Genomic DNA, 23,773 nt, shown 5'->3' with positions numbered 1-23,773 from the left:
CGTAGTTTTACATTTCTGTAATTTTGCACTTCTGCAGGGCGGTGCCTGCGCCCGCCGGGGTGGTGCCTGAGCCAGCGGCCGCTCTGCGTTCCTTCCTGCGGGGCCGCTCCTCCCTCCCCGAGATGGCGGCCCTGGCTGTAAACAAGGCCGGGCCGGAGAGTGGCCGCGGGCCTGCTGGTGGCGGTCGCGGCCCGGCGGGCGCTGCGGTGAAGGTGAGGCGGCGGCTCGGCCAGCTCCTGCGGCGGGGCGGGCTGTGCCCGCCCGGGACGCGGCGCGGGAGGCCTGTGGTACAGGATGTGCCCCTGGCGTGCCGGGCTTATGGATTGGTTTTGGGGTTTTTTTCTTTCTGTATGACCATCAGTTTTGCTTTTTGTTTATAGCTTGAGATGTTCCGGACCGCAGCTGTTTGCTCGCACTAGCTCGGTGCTGCGTTTGTAGCTTGCTGAGTGGCTCACTTGGTATGACTGACCTCTTTACGAGCATCAGCTGCGAGGGGAAACTCTACTGGCCAACACTCTGCTCTGGCAGATCTTGCAGGCCGCTTCCTTTTCCTGCGAGGATGTTTCTTCTGGTTGTGCCTCTTGACCAGTAGACTTGTCTTGTGGCACTGGATTAAATGAAGTGGGTAGGAACTATTGGTGGTCAGGCAAGATGCTGAGGAGTTAAAATGTTCTGTTTGTGTGTAATTATTTATTTACTTTTTAAAAATAAATAGTATGATCGTTATATGTGTGCATATAAAGCAAAATTACCGACTCAGTTTATGTACTGTGATTGCATGAACGTCTTTAAAATAAATTGTCATGTAGCTTCCTGTGTGAAGTTTTACTTTTTGATTAGCTTAATACCAAATATGGTCTTTTTAAATTTACAGGTTCTTGAGTGTGGGGTCTGTGAAGATGTATTTTCTCTGCAAGGGGACAAAGTTCCCCGGCTGCTTTTGTGTGGTCATACTGTCTGCCATGACTGTCTTACCCGGCTTCCCCTTCATGGCAGAGCAGTTCGTTGTCCTTTTGATCGACAAGTTACTGAACTAGGTAAGAAAATAGAAGTTTGACATTCTTGAAACCTTACAGTCAAGGATATCTGGAACATAATGCTTGACATAGATTCTTAGTGCTCCACTTAGTGACAATTCCAAGTAATGAATGTGCAGTAAGGAAAAGAAAGAACAGATTTTGCCTTTTTGTTCTTGAACCAAGAATTGCACTCTTTATATCTGGGCATCTTCTTGTACACCTGTATTTACAAAGGGACTAACTCCGTTTAATGTTTCTGTGTAAGGATTCCTGAAGTATGAGTATTAGTTTCCTATTGTCCTAAGCACTAAACTCATGTAATTGAATAGGTAAATTTTTGACAGACATTTGCCTGAATTCATGGTGAAGTGATATAGAGGGAAGGATTAGTGATAACAAACCTGGGTTTTACAATGTTATTGACTTCTGTGCATGAGTTATTAGTAGTGGCAGGCTATTAACAGGAATTCCCCTACTCTAAGAATGTCTGCATATGGTATTTGAAAGTATAAGATAAAGATTTTTTTATTACAGTGAAAGTTTATTTTAGGCAAAAGATGACATGTGCATATAATTCCTTCAGAATAAGAATTGCATAGTCCACATGGGGTTATAGAGAAGATAAGTTATCAGAGGAAGCTGTAACAAAAAGAACTTGTTAATAGAACTGGCTCCAGCAGTTTTGAATAGCACCGGAGGAAAAAGGAGCCTCTTGAAACGAGAATCTTTAGAAAAGGACATCTCTAATCTCATAAACCATGAAAGAAATGTTTAAGTATCAAGTTCACTTGACTTTGAAGTACAAGAATCTGCTACTTATATTGAGGCACTCTGCAGGATGTTTTTGTGAAGATAGAAATCAGGAAAAGAAATATCAGTCTCATATGAAAGAGGAGTTTGTTTTTTGGATGAGGGAGATGGTAAAGTATGAGAGTTATGAATGATTGCCAGTCTAGTAGAGTGGTTAAGAGTGATGGTTTGTTTGGCTTCTTATCTATGACTGTACAGCTGCACAAGTTTTCTTAAACTATGCTTTAGAGGTAGACTCTTAAGAGTATGGCACTTAGTCCTGTTGTTATGAAACATTTTTGTCCAAGACCGCTGCTTTTTTTCTTGTGATGGGGAACTTGTTGCTTCTTCTTTTTATTACACAATTTTTCCCAGGCATCTGAAAGGATCCTATCATATATTTTCAGTGTGTTTCATGTTTGATGAAAATAAAGCTTTACTGAAACATTTACAGATTTTTTTTTTCATTTTTCTGATAAGTTTTTGGTGAAATGTTATTAAACCTCCAAGTCCCCTACAGTCAGAAAGAAGGATGGAATGCTTCAGGATCCTTATATATTGAGGAGTTGATAAATTGAGTTGCATCCTGCTGTCTAACACTAGAAAGAAGAAGGATGCCCTGTGATCAACAGCTGTTTACAAAAGTAATTGGTAGAAAATCTTAGCCAAACAGCTTGAAAATAAAAATACTTCTGTGAATAAAAGTTCTACCTGGTGCTCTGAGGGAGGGGGAGGTCATAGGCACTTTTAGTCTTTCCATGTCAAAACCCCTCGAGACATATTACTGGTTGTAGGATATAAAACTAAGAAGTTTTGTGGAGTACAGCTAACCATGGTCCCTCTTTGAGATAGCTATACATTTTCTACCTTGCTTTAATCATCTAGTAGTTGCTGGTATTGGTTAAATTTGCTGCACTTGTATTTTGGTTTTGTTCTAGAGCTTAGGAGTAGGGAGGGACAACTCAGGGCCCAGAGGAGCTTTTCATATATCCCTCCCCTCTGTTTGAGGACATGAGAAAATGAACTCTATGTTCACCCAATAGTAATTCTACAATTTAATGTCTTTAATAAAATAGTGTTCTCTAGTCTCAGGGAGTTTTTTAGTATCTAAATCTTGATTATACAACCACTGCCAAGAGAAAATTCTATTGAAAGAAAAGCTATAAAATTAGGACAGAAAGCTACCTGTACTAAACACAGTTTCTTAATCAGTAACTGTGGCTTTTATGGGGACTTTTAGTTGGTCTAAAGTAACCTATGGTTACTTTTTTACTGTTGCTCTTATTATTAAAGCACTTAATACTATATTAATCCAAGTTTTCATAAGTAATCTTAGTAGCTTTTTGAAATAAATACTGGGGGATGTGTATATGGGTAGATGTAGCTATATTTTTTTGGAACTGGACTCGGTTTAAATATACAGTGCTGTCTCTTTTTTTCTGTATATAACTGTATGTGAAGGCAGGGTTAGAAGTACTTTGTGAATCAGGATTTTTGGAAATATGTGTTCTGCAACTGAAAATTGAAACATTGTTTACATGCTTAGCAAAATTTTCTAATAGTTCACCTAGAATAGAATAGAATCCTGTTACAAGAGAAAATATTTTGTAATGAACAAATAGGACTATAGCTTGCCTAAACCATTCTGCATTGCAGAAGAGACAAAACTTTGATTTTGGTGGGTTTTTAAAGAATTCTTTAATGAAGTTGGCTGTGATTAAAACTTGTTCACAAGATACGCAGGTGATAGCATCCTTCATGGAATCCATCTGACTGGCATTGCTTACATTTACATATGCCTTTGCTAGTGTTTGAGTGCCAAGCTGAAGCTTAAAAATGCTGTGCAAGAAAATGCAGTTAAACATTTAGACAAAAATTCTTCCTTTGTCCCTTTCATTATTTATAATAGTTTTGCAGTCAAGCCTTATGCTTATGAAATTGACATTTGTATTGTTAGCTGGAGTCAGTCTTAATATCTTTGGTCTGTCATTCCTGGCTGGCACATTTCCTGCTGTTCATGTCTTATTCTTCTTTTGAGATGACAATCAGAATATGTAAAGATTTTTCTAATGGGCACAAACATTCTTTGTAGGCACAAGGATGAGATTGCTAGACTCTCTTACATTTGTGATCATAGCAGAACTTGAGGTGAGGTGCAAGAGAGTAAATGGATGTATTTACAGAACTCATCGTTTAATGATTTTAGATATAAAATAAACACTTGGTCTTTTGTGTTGAAAATATGTCTGTCGGCTACCAAAAATTGTATGGGTAGATTTAAAGTAAAAAGGAGCTAAGTCCCATTAGTGCAAATATGTAAACTTTATGATAGATACCAGTGAAATGAGACATGACTTTTTAATGAGAATGCATGCTTATGACAAGGTAATCAACCTAGCTGATCAGTACTCAACCTAGCCAGTTGAGTACTGTCTCTCACAGTGTGGTGCTGGACAGAATGTCCAGCACACAGGTGGATAAACACATCAGGTGATGGGAGAGCAGCTGGTTCACAGGTCAGGCACAAGGGGTTACAGTGAATGGGGTGACATCAGAGTGGTGACCTGTCACTAGGGGGGTTCCACGGGGCTCCACCTTAGGCTCTCTGCTCTTTGACATCTTTTTAAGTGATTGGGTGCAGGACTGGGAGGGATGCAAAGTTCACAGTGACACAGAACTGGGAGGAGCTGTTGACTCTGGCCAAGAGGCCCTGCAGAGAGGACTGGGCAATTCCCAACCATCAAGGATAAGGGAAGATGCTGGGTTCTGCACTGGGATGGAGCAACCCTGGATGTACAGGCAGCCTGGGGAATGAGAGACTGGACAGTAGGGCCATGGAAAGGGCCTTGGGGTTCTGGTCCATGGCAAGTTGAACATGGGCCAGCAGTGCCCTGGCAGCCAGGAGGGCCACCCTTGTCCTGTGGGCATCAGGGACAGCATCGCCAGCTGGGCAAGGGAGGGATTATCCTGCTCTGCTCTGCTCTGCTCTGGGGCAGCCTCACCTCGAGTGCTGGGGGCAGTTCTGGGTGCTGCAGAATAAGAAGGACGGTGCTGGAGAGTGTCCAGTGAGGGTGTGGAGGCAGTGAAGGGCCTCGAGGGGAAGCTGTATGAGGAGAGGCTGAGGTCACTTGGTCTGTTCAGCCTGGAGGAGACTAAGGGGAGATCTCACTGCTGTCTGCAACTTCCTCATGAGGGGAAGAGGAGGGGCAGACATCGATCTGTTCTCTTTGGTGAACAGTAAGAGAACCCAATTTGCCTGAAATTGCGTCGGTGGGGTTTAGATTGGATATTAGGAAAAGGTTCTTCACCCAGAGTGTGGCTGGGCACTGGAACAGGCTCCCCAGAAAAGTAGTCGCAGCACCAAGTCTGCCAGGATTCAGGAAGTTCTGAGGATGGAGGATGAAGTTTGGAGGGTGTTTTCGGGCAAACAATGTGGTCATTGGGAATGGCCTGTGGAGGGCCAGGAGTTGGACTCAGTGATCCTTGTGGGTGTCTTCCAACTCAAGATTATTCTGTGATTTTATGTTTTATAGGGTGCTTTCTTATTATGAATTCTGTTTCAGTAAATTAGAAGTTAGTATGTAAACTTTGCTTGTTTTTGTAGCTGTGACCAAGATGGACATGTTATGCTGCTTCTACTTGTATTATCAAGTCTCATGATACATAGTAGAAAGAATAGTAGTAAGAGCCATGTATCTTTGTTTCTCATGAAATCTTCATAGAATTTCATAGAATTATGAACAAAACAGTAACTACATAATAGCTACTGACTTATCTCTTCTGATCTTCTTTGTTACAATTCAGTAAATTAGTTTCATTTTGACTTTCTCGTCACTGCTAGACATGGAACAGAATGAACATGATTAAAATCACATTGTAAACTGAGAAGAGTACTTCTGAGTTTCTAGGGTTTTTGTAAAAAACACTAAAACCTGTGAAAGAGAAGACTTTGTAAGAAGCTCTGTAATGATTGAATAGCTTGTTCCTCTAGCCTTTACCCAGTGTTTGCCTAAAGGCTAAGACAATGTTTGCTTAAAGACTGGGAACTGTAATCTCTTACTTAAGTAGGTTTATACTTTTGGTATATGCACATCCATTTATACTGGGCTATTAATGGTTGTCTGGATTAGTAGCTAATCTGAAAATAGAAGGTGCATGTTAGTATCAGTAGTCATTGTATTGCTGTGTTGTTAATGTGATTATTTTGTATGCTGTAGAAGCTGTAGGTTGTGCACAGTTAGTTTGCTATGACAAGGTGCTAAACACCCTAGAAAGGAACGACATAGCCACTTTCCAGTACTTTGTTTTTGCCAGTTAGTCTGTCTAGATACATATTTAGCAAATTCAGACCGTTTAGAAACTGTTTTGATGTAAATTAAATTCTGAAAGTGTATATCATGTTCTGTATTTCTTCAGCTGGTAATAAGAGGTGACTCTTCCTTGTTCTGTGTTATGGAACAAACATTGATTTTGCTAGGTGTGCGTAACCTAAAAAATTACTAAGTTCTGAGGTCAGAATATATCAAAGCAGATGACTTTGCTGGTGCTTAGTGTAATTTTGGAGGGACAGAACATACCTTCTCTAAACTCCTTCAAGATCTGTGATAAATAAAAGTCAAAATATTTTGTTTGTTTGTTTGCAGCTTATTTTGTGGAGAGCACTGATCTTAGATTGGATGTTGACAATGTAGTGCCTTTCTGTAGCAGAGAATGCTTCCACCACGGAACTGATAACTGCAGAGGTCACTGACTTTAAAAGCACTGACTTTTTAAAGCACCTTATTTTATATCTAACTTCAGTTAGATAGCACTAGTTAGCACTAATTACTGACTAGTGATTCCATAGGCCCATTTCTGCAAGCAACAAATGCATGGTCTTTACTGGTAAACATGCTTTTTTTAAACAGGTTATCAGTGTTGTTTTATACTCACTGGGAGTGTTGGAGCATAAAATAGTTTAAAATGTTCCCATTTATAGCTATAGGAAAACAGTATCATCCATTTCTTGCCTTTAATCTGTGAGGCACATAAATTCTCAGTGACCAAATTTGAAATAGAGTATTACAGTCTATAGTCTAAACTGTGAGGAAGATGGACTAGGGAAAAAAAGTTTCATGAAGTTAAAGTGGAAGCTACATAAAGCAATGTGGTTGCCAACTGGATATTTATCATAACTGTGTAGTTGTTGTCCGTCTAGTCATTTAGAACTGCACTTTCATTCCAATGATAAATCACGATCCTGGAGTGTTGAATAAATGTCCATATTGAAGAAGTAAAACTTCATGTCTGTAAAAGATCAGTAAGATGACACTGAATTGCAGAGGGATGAAAGGCACATATTCCTGCAAGACTGCCACAGGGCAGCATACTTTAGGAGTTTGGAAATAACATGGGACAACTGGAGAATTCAGGTAGTCTGGGCTCTCTGGGGAAACACATGGGAATATTGTTTCCTTGAGTTCGTGTAGATAACTGATGTGTCATGTGCACAAACTGAAATGCAGAAGTTTTGTCTGAATATAAGGAAACAATTTTGACTGTAAGAGTAACCAGGCCCTGCCACACATTGCCCAGAGAAGTGATAGCATCTCCCTCCCTGGAGATCTTCAGAAGATGCCTGGTTGTGGTCCTGGGCAACCAGCTCTAGGTGACCTTGGCAAAGTGATGAAGAAGACCCTCCTAATGTCAACAATTTTGTGATTTTGTTATGGCTGAAAAATAATGATTCAGTGCTCAAAGATGATGCTGGATCTCATGAGCTACCTTTTCCTTGCAACAAAGAAAATGTCATTAAATTTATGACAGTTACAGTGGAAAAAAGTCAAGGGATGGCAATTCCTTGAAGAAGCAACCACTAGGACTCTTATGTGCTACCTGGCCTATATAGTTACCATTTAGCAGCAGTTATTGGGATGCAGTTCTGATTTTGCTTCTCATCTCATTGACTCATGTTAACTTCTGCAAAATAAGGGTCATGCAGGAGTAAACATGGATTTCTGCTTTGCACTAGGCCATATGAGTGATCTTCTAGTTTATCAAATAGTGTAGTACCTTGGGTTTTGTTTTTGAATATTGTTTTAACTCTTACTTAGATTTTGCTGGCATGAGGTCTGCAATTGGTGTTGAATCTTGTGATACAGGGAATAAAGTTTCTCAGTAGGGAATGCTTCATGGCTTCCATTAGTAGGGTAGAAGTGTTCACTATACCTCTGAAAACAATAATTTTTATGACATGCAGTGTTTGTGTGTTCCTTGTATTCTTTAGTTGTTAGCTATTGCAGATTATTTTACAAGTACTTTTACTAAGTTTCTCTAAATTTTTAATAATCTTGGTATCTTTTAGTAGGGAAGATCTGTATAAAAATAGCTCAATGATCAAAGGAAAGAAGATGGAGTGAGCTTGCAGAAAAAATGCTAGTTATATCTCACTTTGTTAATATTAATGTAGTTGATGTGCTCTTAATATTTGTCTGAATCTCAACTGCAGTTTATGGAATTTCTCAAAATTGTATGTGCTTGGGATTTTTCTTCCTATGCTCCCCTTTATTTCTTTGTCAAAAATAGGAGATTCTGGTGTCTGGGGATTGAAAAAGAACTTTGCTTTGTTGGAACTCTTGGAACGGTTGCAGAATGGACCTACTGGGCAGTATTGGACAGCTGAAGAAGGCATTGGTCTGTCTGGAGAGGTATGGAGTTCTAAACAAAAAAAAAAAAGTTACATTTGCTAGAAGTTATCTCTAAATAGAAAAAAGATTGAAAATCCGTTATTTCCCAAATGTAATTTCACCAATAATGCTGTTCTTTTCTTCCAGTATCTAGTATTAAGGCTTCAATTAATTGTTCATAATTAAATGCTAATTTGTACTTGGCTAAAGCAGAAAACTAACTGTTATTAATAAACACGCATACTATTTCACCCCCTTTTTATGCCTTTAGGATTTTTAGAAAAGGTTACTCATTTTGATATATTAGTTTTAGTCATATAAGCACAGTTTTCTGAAACTCCTTAGGAATTCTTCCTAAAGACTTCAACTATTCTTGTCAATAGTTGCCTTTTATAGTAATTTTATTATATCATGTAGTACTTCATTATCAAAAGTAGTTACTTTTATCATTTCAGTATTAACAGCAGGTGTGCAACATATCTTGCAGTACCATTCTAGATGTAGATAACTTTCCTAAGTGCTCACTTGACTGTTGGTGTTTTGTTTTTCTGTAACTAATTCTTTGTTCTGTAATATCTGCTTTGGAGGAAGTTTTCAGACTCAGATTTATTTTCTCCTCCAAACCTTTACAACTTGCACTAAAGCTTTGATTTATAAAATCATTGAACACTTTAAACACGTGTTTTCAAAAACTTTATTGAAAACGTATAATCAAGTTTCAAAGTAGTCCAAATATTTATTAGTGTATAACTTTTAAAGAAATCCTGTATTGTTGACAAGTCTTCTGATTTTTCCTCCACTATTGGGATTAAATGTTAACCACTTTAGTTTTGCCTGGTTTTCGTTGTTAGAGTATCATTCGTTGCGATGAAGATGAAGCCCATGTTGCATCCGTGTATTGCACTGTTTGTGCCACTCACCTGTGTGCAGACTGTTCCCAGCTTTCTCATTCTACTAAGACTCTGGCGAAGCACAGGCGTGTACCTCTTGCTGATAAGCCTCACGAGAAGACGATGTGCTCCCAACACCAAGTGCATGCCATTGAGTTTGTTTGTTTAGAAGAGGGCTGTCAGGCGAGTCCTCTCATGTGTTGTGTCTGCAAAGAATATGGGAAGCATCAAGGTCATAAGGTACTGCTAGTGGTTAATTTCTAGTCATGCCATGGGGTGGCTTGCATAATCATTTATCCAAATGAAGTATAAGAGGTTGTCAAGAAAGGATAGATTCTTGATTCATCCCATTCTTTAATTTTCCCTTTCTGTCAGACAGGTAAAATAAAGAAAAGAATTCTAAGAATTCAATGAGTTACTTATGTGTATATATCTATGAAGAAGGACAGCCCCTTTATCTGCTGCTTTTCTGAATTTTTCATGACATTGGGCCACCATTTTAAAAGCTGTTTTCATAATGCAGACCCTAATACACATCACATCACTGGTGCAATCTAAGTATCCTTCTTTTTTTATAATGAATTATAATAAACAGCCAAGTTTTTGTTTACTTGTGTAATTGCTAGATGTCTGAGCTAGTTTCAGCATAATCTGTAAGTCCTGACTGTATTTTTAAATTGCACGGTGGTTTTAAGTTCTTATTTGGCTTTACTATATGTATATATGTAAATATATGCCCATATACTTGCACATGTATATTAAATATGTAGTAAAATAGAAAATATTATTAAGGAAGATCATTATGATTGATGTTTAATATGTTGCTTTTAATTAATAGCATTCTGTCTTGGAACCAGAAGCGAACCAGATTCGTGCATCCATTTTAGACATGGCTCACTGTATAAGAACTTTCACAGAAGAAATCTCAGATTATTCCAGAAAATTAGTTGGAATTGTTCAGCATATAGAAGGAGGAGAACAAATAGTTGAAGATGGAGTTGGAATGGCCCATACTGAACATGTATGCTTTTAAAAAAAATTTATTTCCCCCACATGCACAGATTATTGGCTTTTCTGTAATAACTGGGATAAGGACTTTCTTTGAAAATTATGAGTAGGTTTTATAGGGCAAGACTTTAAGGTCTTCTATCTAGCAAGTCGGTATTGAGGCTTAGGTCAGCAGATAGAAGGGAACTTGTGTGTTACAATGTTTTTAGGCTATATGAAAATATGGAGGCAGTGGGAAAAGTTGTATGACTCCTAGTGTACAGACTTTGTATGTTCTCGGGTGGTATAATACTGTTGAGGCTTTTTTCCCTGGTCATTTTTAGTGAGGTGTCTATAAATGCAAATGAGCTACATGATTATAGGACTAACTTCTAGAAATGTTTTGGTATTATTCAGGAGGTCTTGTGAGCCCTAACTGGGATTTGAACTGTGATGTAGCCAAGCATATGTGAAAATAAATTAGAATCTGGAAAAAAATCTAAAATTTGCTTTTGGAATCAACTGGTGTCCTTAATCTCTTGATTCTCCTTGCTGCAACACTCTAGGTACCAGGAACTGCAGAGAATGCTCGCTCGTGTGTCAGAGCCTATTTTTCTGATCTTCATGAAACCCTTTGTCGTCAGGAGGAAATGGCTCTTAGTGTTGTTGATGCTCATGTGAGAGAGAAGTTGATTTGGCTTAGGCAACAGCAAGAAGATATGACCATTCTCCTGTCACAGGTTTCAACAGCTTGCCTTCACTGTGAAAAGACTTTGCAACAGGTAGGTTGGCAAGTAAGCTGTAGCATATGTCAAAATACATGGAAGTACAAATTAGTTTTAGACTATGAAAAAAGAGATTAGATTGTATTCTGCATTATTTTCTTAGGAGATTAAATCAATCATGGTCTAACATGAGATTTAAATATTCATTACAAGGGAGTGTTAGCCAAAGATAATCAGTACAAAAGCGTAGAGTCCTCCAGTTACTGGAAACCCTGTGGCATGATTTTTTCTGGAGTACTTTCTGATATTTGTGAGGTTAGTGGAAAGGCAAGACAAGACAAGAAGCAAAAAAAACCCAACAGTATATATTGGAAAGATTTTACAGTTGCAATTATAAGTATAGGTGTTTGGAGCTAGTTGTCTTAGATGGCTGGTAGGAAAATATGTTTTAGGATTAAATTGCTTTCAGTAGCACTTGTAACATGGGTAATTCAACATCTTAAATGTATGAAGAAAGTGTCTGTGGGAGAGTTTCTGATTGGTCTCTTATTCATTCAGTTTAATGATAAGAAAATGTAAATAGTATGTGTAGCAAATAGTAAACTGAGTATAAGAATCTACTTTATGAATGTGTTATTTGTAGTTCTTTTTACCAGATTTGTTTAGAGTTTTTGTTTGGTTGCGTAGTCAGGTTTAACTGTACAAATGTTCTGATCATGAGTGGGTGGATACTAATATTTTCCTAAGTGTGTTGCTATATGCTGCAAAACAGTTGCTCTGTTCCATCTGTTTAAATGATATATGAAGCATAAATGTTATTTATATGTTACATTGTTATTATTGTTTCTTAAATTTATATTACACCTAGGTGGTTCATAAAGAAAGTTTGTTGTTTTTTTTATAAACCTGCAGAACTATGTAGTATCTATTAGCATTAAGGAAAACTGTTAAGATACTCATATTTGTTTTGCAATTTTAAATTAATCTATTTTGTAATTGTTAATTTCTTAAAGTAGAGTATTTCTATTTAAAATGCCTTCTTTCTAGCAATCATTTTTATATTGTATTTGGGATATTTTTAAATAAATTACAAAAGGAAAGTCATGCTTTTGTTTTCTTTGTCTGTTTAGGATGACTGCAGAGTAGTGTTGGCCAAACAGGAAATTACAAGATTACTAGAGACATTACAGAAACAGCAGCAGCAATTTACAGAACTTGCAGATCATGTCCAGCTGGATGCTAGCATACCTGTCACTTTTACAAAGGTATTCTTAATCTCATGGAAGTACCATTATCCACTTTATGAAGTCCCAAATCTAATGTAAAATAAAGGAGGAATAATAGATGTACATTATTGTGCTGTATTTATTACAACAAGTTGAGGCAATTCAGTATCAGAGCAACATTGTCTTATCACATGATGAGTGCAATCTGGTATTTGAGCAACAAACCACTGTGCTGCCATAATAAGGGTGGGAAGTGTTCTTTGGACACTGACCGTATCAGTAACTTTGTTTGAACATGACCTGTTTTCTTTTAAATAAGTTGGATAGCATTTGTGAGTTCTAGAAACACCTTTCTTTGGAAACATACCTGATTATTTCCTGGAGCTTGCTCACCTGTTTTAAATGGAATACTACTATTATAACTTTCAGTTTATAATGTTAAAAAAATTATTTCAGTTCATTAAACAGTCATTTTTTTTACAGTTTCTTGTTTTTCACTCATAGCTTAGCTTATTCAGAATTAATCTTCTAAGTAGGTTTGGGTTTTATTGCTTCAATATAATTTCAGTACCACTTCCATTGGAAGGGGTGAAACTGTTCAAAGTTTAATAATGGTACTTCTGTCTGGTGTATTTACATGCTATTTATTATTAATGATGCTTTCCTCATAGGAAAGTAAATAAGTTTGAAACTCAAGGAACAAGAAGTACTTTGATATATGGGGTTTTTTCATTCTGATTAGGTGAAGGAGGATCTATTGTGGCTGAGACAAAAAAGAGAATTTAACTGTAGATGTTGAAGCATTTACTGTAAGGAAATTAATGCTTCCATAGAGATTCTATGTCAGTTCTTGCTGACTTGAGAAATTAAATTTCTTCAAAATAATTGATTTTGTAACCTCAGTATATTTGAATTTCCATGTTAATGCAGCATTTACACTTCTTCCGGTCTCTTTCCTATGCAGCAAAGACCAGAACTGGTAGGGCCAAGGAAACCTCTTCTGTAAACCCTCATTATTCCATGAATGAAGCAGTAATCACATTTCACAGATGAACAATTGCCAGTCAGAGGGGCATTTTGAATGTCTGGCTTTGGCTTTCAGAGCTATTTATCCAACTTGGAATATTTTGGTTGTGAATTTCTGAGCATTTGGAAAGAGAATGATAGGAGTTAGCTAAGGTGTTACAGGAGGCCTAAAATAGGCTTGGGGGACCCAGAAGTCTTGGTTTTGTCTTGTAACAATTTATATTTTTATGAAGTCTTCTGAAGGTTAATTTCTGAAATTCAAAGGTGCTAATGCAAGACCAATTTTTCACAAAAACAGCAAAAACCATGAAAAAGTAAGGTGAAAGTAATTCCTTCAGCCTCTTACTTTTTGTTTACTCAAATCTGATAAAGCTTAATGTTCTCTTTCTTGACAATCTATTTTTAGATTACTGTTATGCTGATGGCCACTGTTGTGACTTGCAGTGAGGCTTGTACATAAAAGATCTGGACTTGGCAACAGATATCAGGCAGAAATAAAATCTTGAGTTAAAAAACTGTAAACTGTTACTATATTAATGGAAAGGTCTCTCTCACAAGCTGGCTTACACTGAAGGCTACATCCATTATAAAATGAAAAAAAGCATTTCAGACAGTACCAGATCAGAGAAACATTTAATATCAAATGAGCATTGTGGAGGTTTAAGGAAGGGAGAGAGAAGTCCTTTCCATTCTTGAAAGTGAATAAATTTTACCTATATTTTTTAGTTTCACTGATTACACAAACAAACAGGCATAGTGCCATTTCCTTTTTCTAAACTAGCTAGAGAAATGCCACATACAAAGCTCTGAAGAGTGGATTTGGAGAATTCTCCTCACTCAGGAACATGATCCTTATTTAAAGATAGTTTTCTGTCAAATGAATGCTGTGGCTGTAGAATATTATATACAAGAAATGCATTTGGTCATTGTGAATGCTGCAGAGAGAGAAAACTATTAAGGAAGCAGTGCCTGACACTGACAGATAAATTATCATTATGATGTTAAACTAACTGTGGTCAACTAACCCTTACTTAAATCAAGACAATCTGAGAAGACACTGTTCTTTCAAAGGAAAGCACTTTAAGACACCATTAAGTAAACCTGTACAGAGAGCTTTTGTCTCATCAGATTTCTTGAAAGAGGTCAAGGATAAAAAAGTGAAGAGAACATAGTTGTGGGTTTCTCTTCTGCACTTTCTGCACTGAGATTTAAGAAAACAAGTTTTACTTAAACAGAAGTCTAAGATTACCTGTTTTTAAGTATGCCACCAAGTTATGCACCTGCCAGAAACATAGACACAAAGGGGTTTTATTCATCATTTTTAAGCAACATTTTAGTTAAAGGTGCTGATGCAATTGACAAGGAGAGACTTTTTTCATGTCAATTTCTAGCTGTGATCATGAATAGTCCGTTATTACTGACTGATTTGCAGATGCTACACAGTTTCCTGAATAGCAGCTTTGCTTGCAATGTTTTTTTGAAGTGACACAACTACTAGTGCAAAAAGTGAAAATTTCGTATCCATCACATTTTCATTCCTTCTGAGAGAATACAAATGGCCTGAGAACAGCCTGTTGTAAGCTGTTTTTAAACATTAGAAAAGGAAACTGCAACAGGATGGCTAAATTTGACAGCATCACTCATCTTCATTTCCCTGATGATTTAAGTTGTACTGCCTCTGCCCTCCAGCCATGGGAACTGTTGAGGTGACCAGTACTTCTGGTGGAGCTGTGAGGGGATTGTCAGACTGGCTCACTATCAGCAAGCTCTGCCCATAGCCAGGGTACTGCCTCCTGCAAGAAACCTGTGAACTGAGCAGCTCTATCCAAAGCTGCTGCATTTCCTTCTTCCTTTCAGGTGCAGAAATGAACTGGGGAGATTCACTGACAGAAATATTGGATAAAGTCAGAACTGAAGTTTGAGTGGGAAAAGAGTGCTGGAGACATGGCATGTTTTAGGTTCTTCAGAGCCTTCTGCATACTTTGTGGGTTTTTTTCTCTGTACTTTTGCTGTTGATGTGCAAAAATCTGCCCACAAGTTATTCTTTTCCAGATTGAGATAACCCATTCTGATAATTGTGTTGTTTTGCAGGGTTGTCAGTGACTTTCAGCTCTGACTCCAAACATCTAGAACTTAGACAGTGTTTATTAAAAAGCAGTTAAGTCTTAATGTTTTGTGTTCCAGATCTGAAATAGTCTTTTGGTTGTGGATCATCTGCCTTGTGTAATAGTAGCACCGAGACTGCTGAGCTTATGCAAGTTCATTTCACAGATTCAAATAAAGTAATTTATCTCATACTGAATAGGTAGTGTGTGAAGTTCTATGATAAGGACCATCTGGGCCCATTTAGGTTTCAAGCAGCAAGTAGACAATTTCACATGTGAATAATGCATCAAGATCTGCTGGTTGAAGATACTTCACAGTTGGCTTAGGTAATCCATGAGCTGCAAGCTGTTAAGCACAGGGAAGTTATTTAGGACAGTTATCACTATGTACTTTCCTTATGTCTTACTTTTATGTTCATCTTTGCCTAGTTTCAGAGAGCATATTTGATGAGCTGAAGCTTTGATCTGGCTTTTATACTTACTGTCATGGTGTTGGTGACTTTTGGATTGTGGTAGTTGCATAATTATATTTTAAATTTTTTTCAGAAAGCAGTTTCTCAAGGTATTTTTATTCTCTTCCAGGATTGTGATAGCATAAGGTCACTGAATTGTATTGATTATTCTGAAAGTATGCTATTTCTCTGATGACAGAAGGGAGAATCCAGTTGCTTGTCATGATGACAATATATCCAGATACATAATGGGTCCTGTGTGTATCTGTGTGTATATGGAAAGATAAATAGTTAGATATGTCACGTGATGTGATACAGATGTTTATATTCCTATAACACTGGCAACGTGTTGGTCTTTTGCCAAGAGATGTTACACTCAGTAGTATTGCTTCTGTAAGAAGAAATAAGAGGCTGTATGAAGTAGGGCACAGTGCTGTCCGGATTTTGAAAGAAAACAAATATACTGCCACATAGTTTTGGTGAATGAAACCATGGCATTGCATCAAGATAGCAATTCTAGTTAGTTTAAAATGTGTTTCAGGAGTATATACTAATCTCAGCCTATGTGTTTATTTTAGAATTTATGCTTTGCCATTTGATCACATTGTCAGTGTCATCTTCTTCAATACTCAACATTAGCTTGGTGTAAGCTACAAATAAGGAAGTTGATTGTCATTTCTTGTCTCCAAGCAAGACTTGGAGGATTTTGTTTGCTTTTGTCTACTATTTCAGATTACTGTTTAGTGCTAGTAATGTTGCTGTTGAAAAGGATTGGAAGAGGCTTAGGGAGAAGAAGTAAAGCTGTGGAACCTCCAGCAGGGAAGTAGTTCTCTAGGTGGAGGTATTAATAAAGTGGGGGGGAATAAAGAGTTTCCTGGTCAGAGAATTCTTAATTAATTGCTGTAAACAATTACATAAGTAAATAAGTCTCAGCCAAGAATGATGGAAGAATTTGAAATTTTATGAAATACAGACTTACTGTCATGAAACTGTCTGACTTTCTAAAAGACATGTAGGAGCTCAGGTCAGGGAGAAGTTACAGGTTTACTACAGACATTAGCAGATATTTTTGTTTCTATTATTGCTGGAAGTGATTGATGGTTGTGCTTTGTACTTTTGGAGACCATCCATTTAATCAGTTTAGAAATGGTTAGAAAATACATGTTTTAAACATAAGGGTTTTCTAGATTAAATTTCCAAAATTTGCTGTTGTTATTAATGCATAGTATTCTGTTTCTTCCAGGACAACAGGGTACATATTGGACCAAAAATGGAAATTCGGGTTGTTACTTTAGGACTAGATGGAGCTGGCAAAACAACTATTTTGTTTAAGTTAAAGCAAGATGAATTCATGCAGCCAATTCCAACAATAGGTTAGTAGCTAAAATTTAAATGTTATGACTTCTCTGAATGTTTGATTTATTCACTGATTTTGGTTATTTTATGTTCATACAGAGCAGGAATGTAAAACTTAAATATTTTTGTTCCAGGTTTTAACGTTGAAACAGTAGAATACAAGAATTTAAAATTTACTATTTGGGATGTAGGAGGAAAGCACAAATTGAGGCCTTTGTGGAAACATTATTATCTCAATACGCAAGGTAATACTGATACAGCTCTTAAAATACATATTGTCCTCTAGCTTGTGTTTCAAAGCCAGACAGGTTATTAATAGAAATAATTTATGACAGTAGAAAGTTGTTCATCTAATGCAAAGTACAGCTGTTAGATTCATGAGCTAATAAATTTTAATCCAGTTGGTCAGAATGTCTACTGCGTGATAAAGGTGCATTCTCCATAAATCCATCAGACAGTTCATGGAGCCAAACAAAATTAGAATTTGTTAAACTGGTTCTAGCTGACAACAGACAAAGTACAGCATCCCAAAGTCTGCATAGTGAGAGGCAGTACTTGCCAGGTATGAAATATAAATAGCACTTGAAAATACTCAGCTTTTAGGAGCCTTTAGATAGCAATTTAAAAAATTCTACCAAGTTCTGTAACTTCTGACTTGCTATTGCAGTGTAGTATCTGATTATGGACTAGATTGTTGAGTCTGAAAACCCTGATGAACGTAAAAATTTGTGTTGTTGTTTTGTAAATCCTCCAAAGGCTTTTCCCAGTTCAGAAAGAAGTTACCCTTGATTGATTCATTCACAGTTATCTAAAATACTTAGGAATTACAAATGCCAGCTCATGTGCTCCATTTTATGCCTTATTTCAGCCTTAAATGCAGATTTTAACATTTTAAATTATTAATATTTTCAAACTTTTAAAAAGTGTATTTTGGGATTTCTGTTGTCCTCCTTAAACATACTGTGTGAAGTAGCATGGAATCATGCCTGCCTTGGAACTGCATGTTGGAGAGAAAGCTAAGCAGTTACCCTGGTATATAATAACTGCAGTAGATTATTTTTAGTTTTGGTGTTGGAGTCTTTTTCATCGCAAATCCCTTGATTTTAAATTCTGTCTTCTAGCTCTGCCCCCTTAACTATCCAGTCTTTCTGGCATCTTAGTTACTTTCTGGTGGATAGTAAAATCTAATGCTGCTATGTCGAGTCCTTGGCCATCTTCTTTGGATTGTGTAGTCTGCAGTTGAAGCAAGCCATGCTGATTTGGCTGAACCTGTGAATATTACAGCCCATTAAGAGAAACTGAGACAGCCATATGGGAGTTAATGGAGTATAAATGGATCAAGAAATTGTTTAAATTGAGATACTTAATCCATGCATAGTAAATCTGGTTTTAGATGTAAGTAGTTAAAATACCATGGCCTTTATATTAGACTAGGAAAAAAATTAGAGATTTTTCTCTGTTTTAGGATGAATTTAAAATGTGTTTAAAATACAGAAGTATTTAAAATTTTGTTTAAAATACAGAAGTATTTAAGGAATTTCTCAGTCGTCCTGGATTTCAAATTGAAGTTGTGTACTGCTAAGAAACTTCACATAGAAAGCTTCTGGAAAAAAAAGAATGGTGTAAACTGAAAGCTATTTTTGCAGTTTATATATGAATGTGTGTAAAACATTGCTCTTCTTCTTTCATAGCGGTGGTCTTTGTTGTTGATAGCAGTCACAGAGACAGGGTCAGTGAAGCGTACAGTGAACTTGCAAAATTATTAACAGAGAAGGAATTGCGGGATGCCTTGCTCTTGATCTTTGCTAATAAACAGGTACTTGTGATTTGGTTTTACTCTTCCTCGGCTTGTCTATCAAATGCCAACCTTCTGAACCCTCTGCTGTGGGTAGGGAGTGCTAATGTGGGAAGCATAAAATGTAGATACTTTCCTTATGTGTAATGCTGGTCAAGTAAATGTTGGTGCTAAGCGTGCTTAGTAGATTGATCAACCAGAGGGTTTTTTATGGTAGCAAGTAGTAAATGCTTAACTGTTTGATTTGTCTTTTGTGTTTGAAGATCTGTTATGTGATCTTTAGCTTCAGTCTAAGCCAATAAAATGGCTTCAAATATAATACAGAAGAATAATTCAGTCTTTGTATCTGATTCTCTTGCAGGATGTAGCAGGTGCTCTTCCCGTGGAAGAAATCACAGAACTGTTGAGTCTCCACAAACTCTGCTGTGGCCGTAGCTGGTATATTCAGGGTTGTGATGCCCGAAGTGGTACAGGACTTTATGAAGGATTGGACTGGCTTTCAAGGCAGCTAGTGGCTGCTGGTGTCCTGGATGTGGCTTAACTTTACATCAGCTGCAATTTAATGTTGTAGTTTATGGTTTGGTTTTGTTTGCACATTATAGGGTGTTGTCACCAGGTCTGCTCCCTGAAGAGGGGATTTTCTTTCAGTTGGTGGTTACAAAAAATTGTAAACCTTCATCCTAGATTGGTTAATTGGTTCAGTAAACTTGTGTCATTATAGTGATTTGGAAGGTTGATACATCTACATTTAGTGGCAATGGAAGAGTGTTTCAAGGATGCCTTGAAATTCCTTTTTGAGATATTGTTAAAATTTAAATTTTTTTTCCCTGATAAAATATGCATTAGATTTCATGTAATAGTTATAACACGATTATAGTAGTTAATTGGTGTTATGAAAATTCTGAGTAGTTTAGAAATGCTTCCCCATGAAGCTATTCTAACATCCATCTCAAGTTAATTAGAATACCGAGCTCTATTAGTTAGAGATAAATGGTGCTACTCATCAATATCAAAAGAATCCATAAATATAAAGGTGGCATTGAAACTTACATGCAGCTACACCATGTAAAGAAAATGCTTCCCTTATTATTTATTAACCTCCTTGTTTGTTACGAGAACTGCAGCATAACTGCACAAAGAAAGTTCAGAATGGAGAAAAGTGTTGCATAGCAAAGGGGCTGTGGCATTATTTAGCATATTGTTTTATATCTTGGGGGCAGGGGTTAGTTGAGTTTTTCACACTGAATTAATTATGGACATACTATGATGATACTGAGGTGAAAGTGTTTTGTGTATACTTGGGGATATAATCTGCTTTTAGAGATTAAGCTTATTCCTGAAGAAGTTAAATTAAATTTTTAAAAAACAACTTCTTAAAGAAGTAGTGTGGTGTAATGTCAGTCCAGTGGTGTTCTTTTATGTAGCCAGATTAAGGTAGTGGCCTTGAAATATTCAATAACACAGTGTAAAACCAGTGAACACTAAATTATAAGTCTTTAAAAGGTAATTGGTAAAATGTGATACAAACCTTCCATAATTAAATTTTCAGTTTTTACTGTATCTTCTACATGGAATTGTCACCAGTGCCTCTATTTTAGAAGATTATTCATTCACAAACCCATGAAATATGGGTGTAGTGCTGTTTAAATTCAGAGAAGGTTGCAATGACCTAGTGATACCTCTTTTTCTGCTGAATATGCATCTTTTCAGACAATATTATCTGTCTGGTATGCACACAAGGTCTTATTTCCTTTTCTTTAAGTCTATGGCCACTGCCAACTGAAGAAGCTATGCCGTGGACTCTCTTCATGTTGGTAGAGGAGCTACGACTCTGAGCAGTAGATCAAAACTCTCTATTGGAACTTTTCTTACTGGAGTAGAGGTGAATCAGGAGAACTAGATAGTGCAAGTGAACAGTGTTGTTTCACAGATGTGGAGATATTTTTGCTGTGCTGAAAAATGTTTACCTGTGAGAGCTCTGAACCTCACCTAGCAAAGAAAGTGTGTCCATTATCTGTGGCTTTCCTTTCATTGTATTATTAGGAATTTTATGTTGTTTTCCTACTACATACCTTAGGTAAAGCCAAGAATGTATAAACAAATAATTTAGTACATTTGCACTTTTCTTCTAGAGGAAGCAGTTAATGTAACTGCTTCCTTATTATGACACTTGTAGTATTCTTCTTACTTAAGTTTCAGATAAATTATGTTAAATGTAGCTTCAGATTCAGCAAGTCTAATGATGTAAGTAATACCTGAAGGAACACTAAGCTTTAAAGTAGTTTAATATTTGTGAAGGGGTCTTCGATGCCTACACGTGTACAGGTAGGCAAAGTATTTACTCTTTCTTTAGACAGCCTGATAAATTTGGAAATTGTTTATAATGGAGTGAAAGGTGGGGTTTTTGCACATACCAAACTTAAAATTGTTCATCCTTCCCAGCATGTAACTTCTTGCACAGTACACAGTGGGTGACTGTTATTTAAGCATTTGCTTAGCCTGTGCTGCAGAGCAGCCCCTGACCTGGTGTAGGGCTAACTGTCCCTTCACACCTCTTTTTGAAATACGAACAAGTTCTGCTAAGTATGGTAGATATCTTTTCCTGTAATATTTTTAACAGAACATATGCATTCTTTAGAAGAATCCTGCTTTAGTTTCATTTTAGCTGGCTTAGGCTTCAGTTACACATGCTGCTCAGTATAGTTATAATTCAAAATGTTCAAGGTGACTGGTTGATATTTTATGTAACATTAAATTTGAGGGGAGAGGAAAAATTCTCACTCATGCATATTTTCAAGTACAAGTGATTGCTTATGACACATGGAATGCTACCATGAAAGTGTTTTTAAATTGAATTTATTTAAGATGACTTGAAGTAAATGTGAAAGTGTTGCATTTGTCTGTGAACTCTTCAGTGTAGAGTACACTAAGAGGTTTATTTGTATTATACATTAATACAACATATAAATGGCTTCAGTTATAAATTTAGGCTTGTTTCATCAGTTTTACTGAACTTTAGTTTTTAGTGTACTGACTTATGGAATATGTAATTGGAATATTTCTTGAACTAGAACTCATTAAAGCATTGCTAACTGTTTAGAAAGACTGAATTAACTTTTCAAAGGATCCTGATGTAATTTTGAAATTTAGTAAATGCAACATCCAGTGACTGTGTTGTGGCTTTTTTTTAAAGAACCTCATCTCAAAAATAGTATGTCTGCGCTAACTGAACAGTCATGTTTTAATCACTGTTTCTGTATTCTATCTTCAGAATTACTGTGGACTAGGAGGGTCTGGTTCTGAGAGTGTTGAGTAGACGTGACTCTTAGGTACAGATTTCTTTTTGTAGAAGAAATTTGTGAGCTGCTGCAATTTGCATTGCTCAGAAAATAATTCCTTTTCAATAAAATATGTAAAACCTTGAGAACTAATTGTAATAAACTTGCCTTTTTGTTTTGTTTTTTAAGGTCCTCTGAGAACAGAGATGTGCTACATTTAGCTTCCTGTGGAATTTTTGTTACTGATCCTGTATCTCACTGAAGATAAACTTTCTGATGGTAGCAGCATCTTTTGAGGAAATATATTTGGTTATCATGCATCATACCTCACTTCATAAATGCAGTTACCAGAACTGTAAACTCCCAAGTCTTTCATGAGCACAGTGGTGTTAGGTGAATATAAACAGCCATGATCAGTTGCTGTTTATAGCGTAGATTTAACTAAGCAGCATAGTAACAGGACCCTATTGAACCAGATCACAACAGCTTGAGAAGTTGTCTGAGCTTTCAGTGTGAGCCTGCTGTTTGTGAACAGAGAAAAATGCATGAGTGATGTGATGTTTGGAAGCTGTCTCGGGCAAAGTGATCACAAAAGGAAATTTTGAGTCTTGGAGAAGTAAGGGTAGGTGCCACCTTAGACTTGCAGAGGGCAGACTAGGGCCTGTTTAGGAAACTAGTTGAAAGAGTCCTATAGGAGGTAGTCCTTAAGGGCAATGGAGTCCAGGAAGGCAGAAGGAAGTACTAGCTAGATGTGCAGGAGCAGGGTCTACCCAGGTGCTGAAAAATGAGTCAGTGGGAAAGGAAGTCAGCCTGTCTCAACAGAAAGCTCTGGTTGGAACATGGGGAGAGAAATTTTATAACCTCTGGAAGAAAGGGCAGGCTGTTTTGGTTTGAAAGTAAAACCAGTGAGAGACTCTAAGTCAGAAATACAATTTATTAGGAAAAGGAGAAAAAACCCCAAATACATGCAATAATTCAAAAGAAAAACCACTGACAGAGTCGGAATACCACCTGACACCCTCCTGGTCAGGACATTGGTAGCAGTCTAAATTGAGATGGCTGCAGTCCTCCTGCAGTAGCAGATGTGGTACTGTTGGAGCAGTGATCTTGTAGAAAGATGTAGTCTTCCTCTGAAGGTCCACTTGAAAGACCTAGCTGTTCCTGTGGGAATCCAGTGGAAAGGCTGAGTCTAGTGTCTCAAAAACCCAGATTATATCCAGGAGGAATGCTTGGCTCCTCCCTCTGGGTGGAGCAGCTCACAATGGGATGCTGTAACTTTTATCAGTCATGCAATGACGTTCGATGGCCATTAACAGCAAATGTCTCCCCAGGGGGAGGATTGGTTTGTGGAAGAGATAAAGAAAACTGCCCAATTAACAGTAGATAACTGCCACACCTCTAACAGATGGCAAATAGAATACATCCTGCCTTGCAATCTAGGACAGCAACTCAGTAGGACC

At 37.2% G+C, this 23,773-nt stretch overlaps 1 protein-coding gene across 4 annotated transcripts; it reads left to right on the top strand.

The window, feature by feature from the left end:
• The first annotated feature begins 21 nt into the window (after nucleotides 1-21).
• On the top strand, nucleotides 22-22,466 carry TRIM23 (tripartite motif containing 23). 4 transcript variants are annotated; one of them, XM_002189534.7, is made up of 11 exons: nucleotides 24-212; nucleotides 875-1,037; nucleotides 8,373-8,494; nucleotides 9,325-9,603; nucleotides 10,202-10,384; nucleotides 10,917-11,132; nucleotides 12,206-12,340; nucleotides 17,128-17,257; nucleotides 17,375-17,485; nucleotides 18,932-19,056; nucleotides 19,397-22,466. In XM_002189534.7, the coding sequence occupies exons 1-11, from the start codon at nucleotides 123-125 to the stop codon at nucleotides 19,574-19,576; spliced, it is 1,734 nt and encodes a 577-aa protein (XP_002189570.3). In that variant the 5' UTR covers nucleotides 24-122; the 3' UTR covers nucleotides 19,577-22,466. The 4 variants fall into 4 exon arrangements, with proteins under 4 accessions (XP_030114637.1, XP_002189570.3, XP_072778213.1 ...); XM_072922112.1 differs by lacking the exon at nucleotides 24-212 and adding an exon at nucleotides 420-621; XM_072922110.1 differs by lacking the exon at nucleotides 24-212 and adding an exon at nucleotides 420-625.
• Nucleotides 22,467-23,773: the final 1,307 nt, after the last annotated feature.

The sequence above is a fragment of the Taeniopygia guttata genome, chromosome Z (genome assembly GCF_048771995.1).
Source record: "Taeniopygia guttata chromosome Z, bTaeGut7.mat, whole genome shotgun sequence".
Lineage (NCBI taxonomy): Eukaryota > Metazoa > Chordata > Aves > Passeriformes > Estrildidae > Taeniopygia > Taeniopygia guttata.
This window is presented reverse-complemented; position numbering and strand designations above follow the sequence as displayed.

Excerpts from the sequence above, each read along its gene's own strand:
- TRIM23 (XM_002189534.7), top strand. The coding sequence starts at position 123 with ATGGCGGCCCTGGCTGTAAACAAGGCCGGGCCGGAGAGTGGCCGCGGG. Across the intron at positions 8,495-9,324 it reads GCATTGGTCTGTCTGGAGAG|AGTATCATTCGTTGCGATGA; the intron begins GTATGGAGTTCT and ends TTTCGTTGTTAG. Across the intron at positions 17,258-17,374 it reads GCAGCCAATTCCAACAATAG|GTTTTAACGTTGAAACAGTA; the intron begins GTTAGTAGCTAA and ends TTTTTGTTCCAG.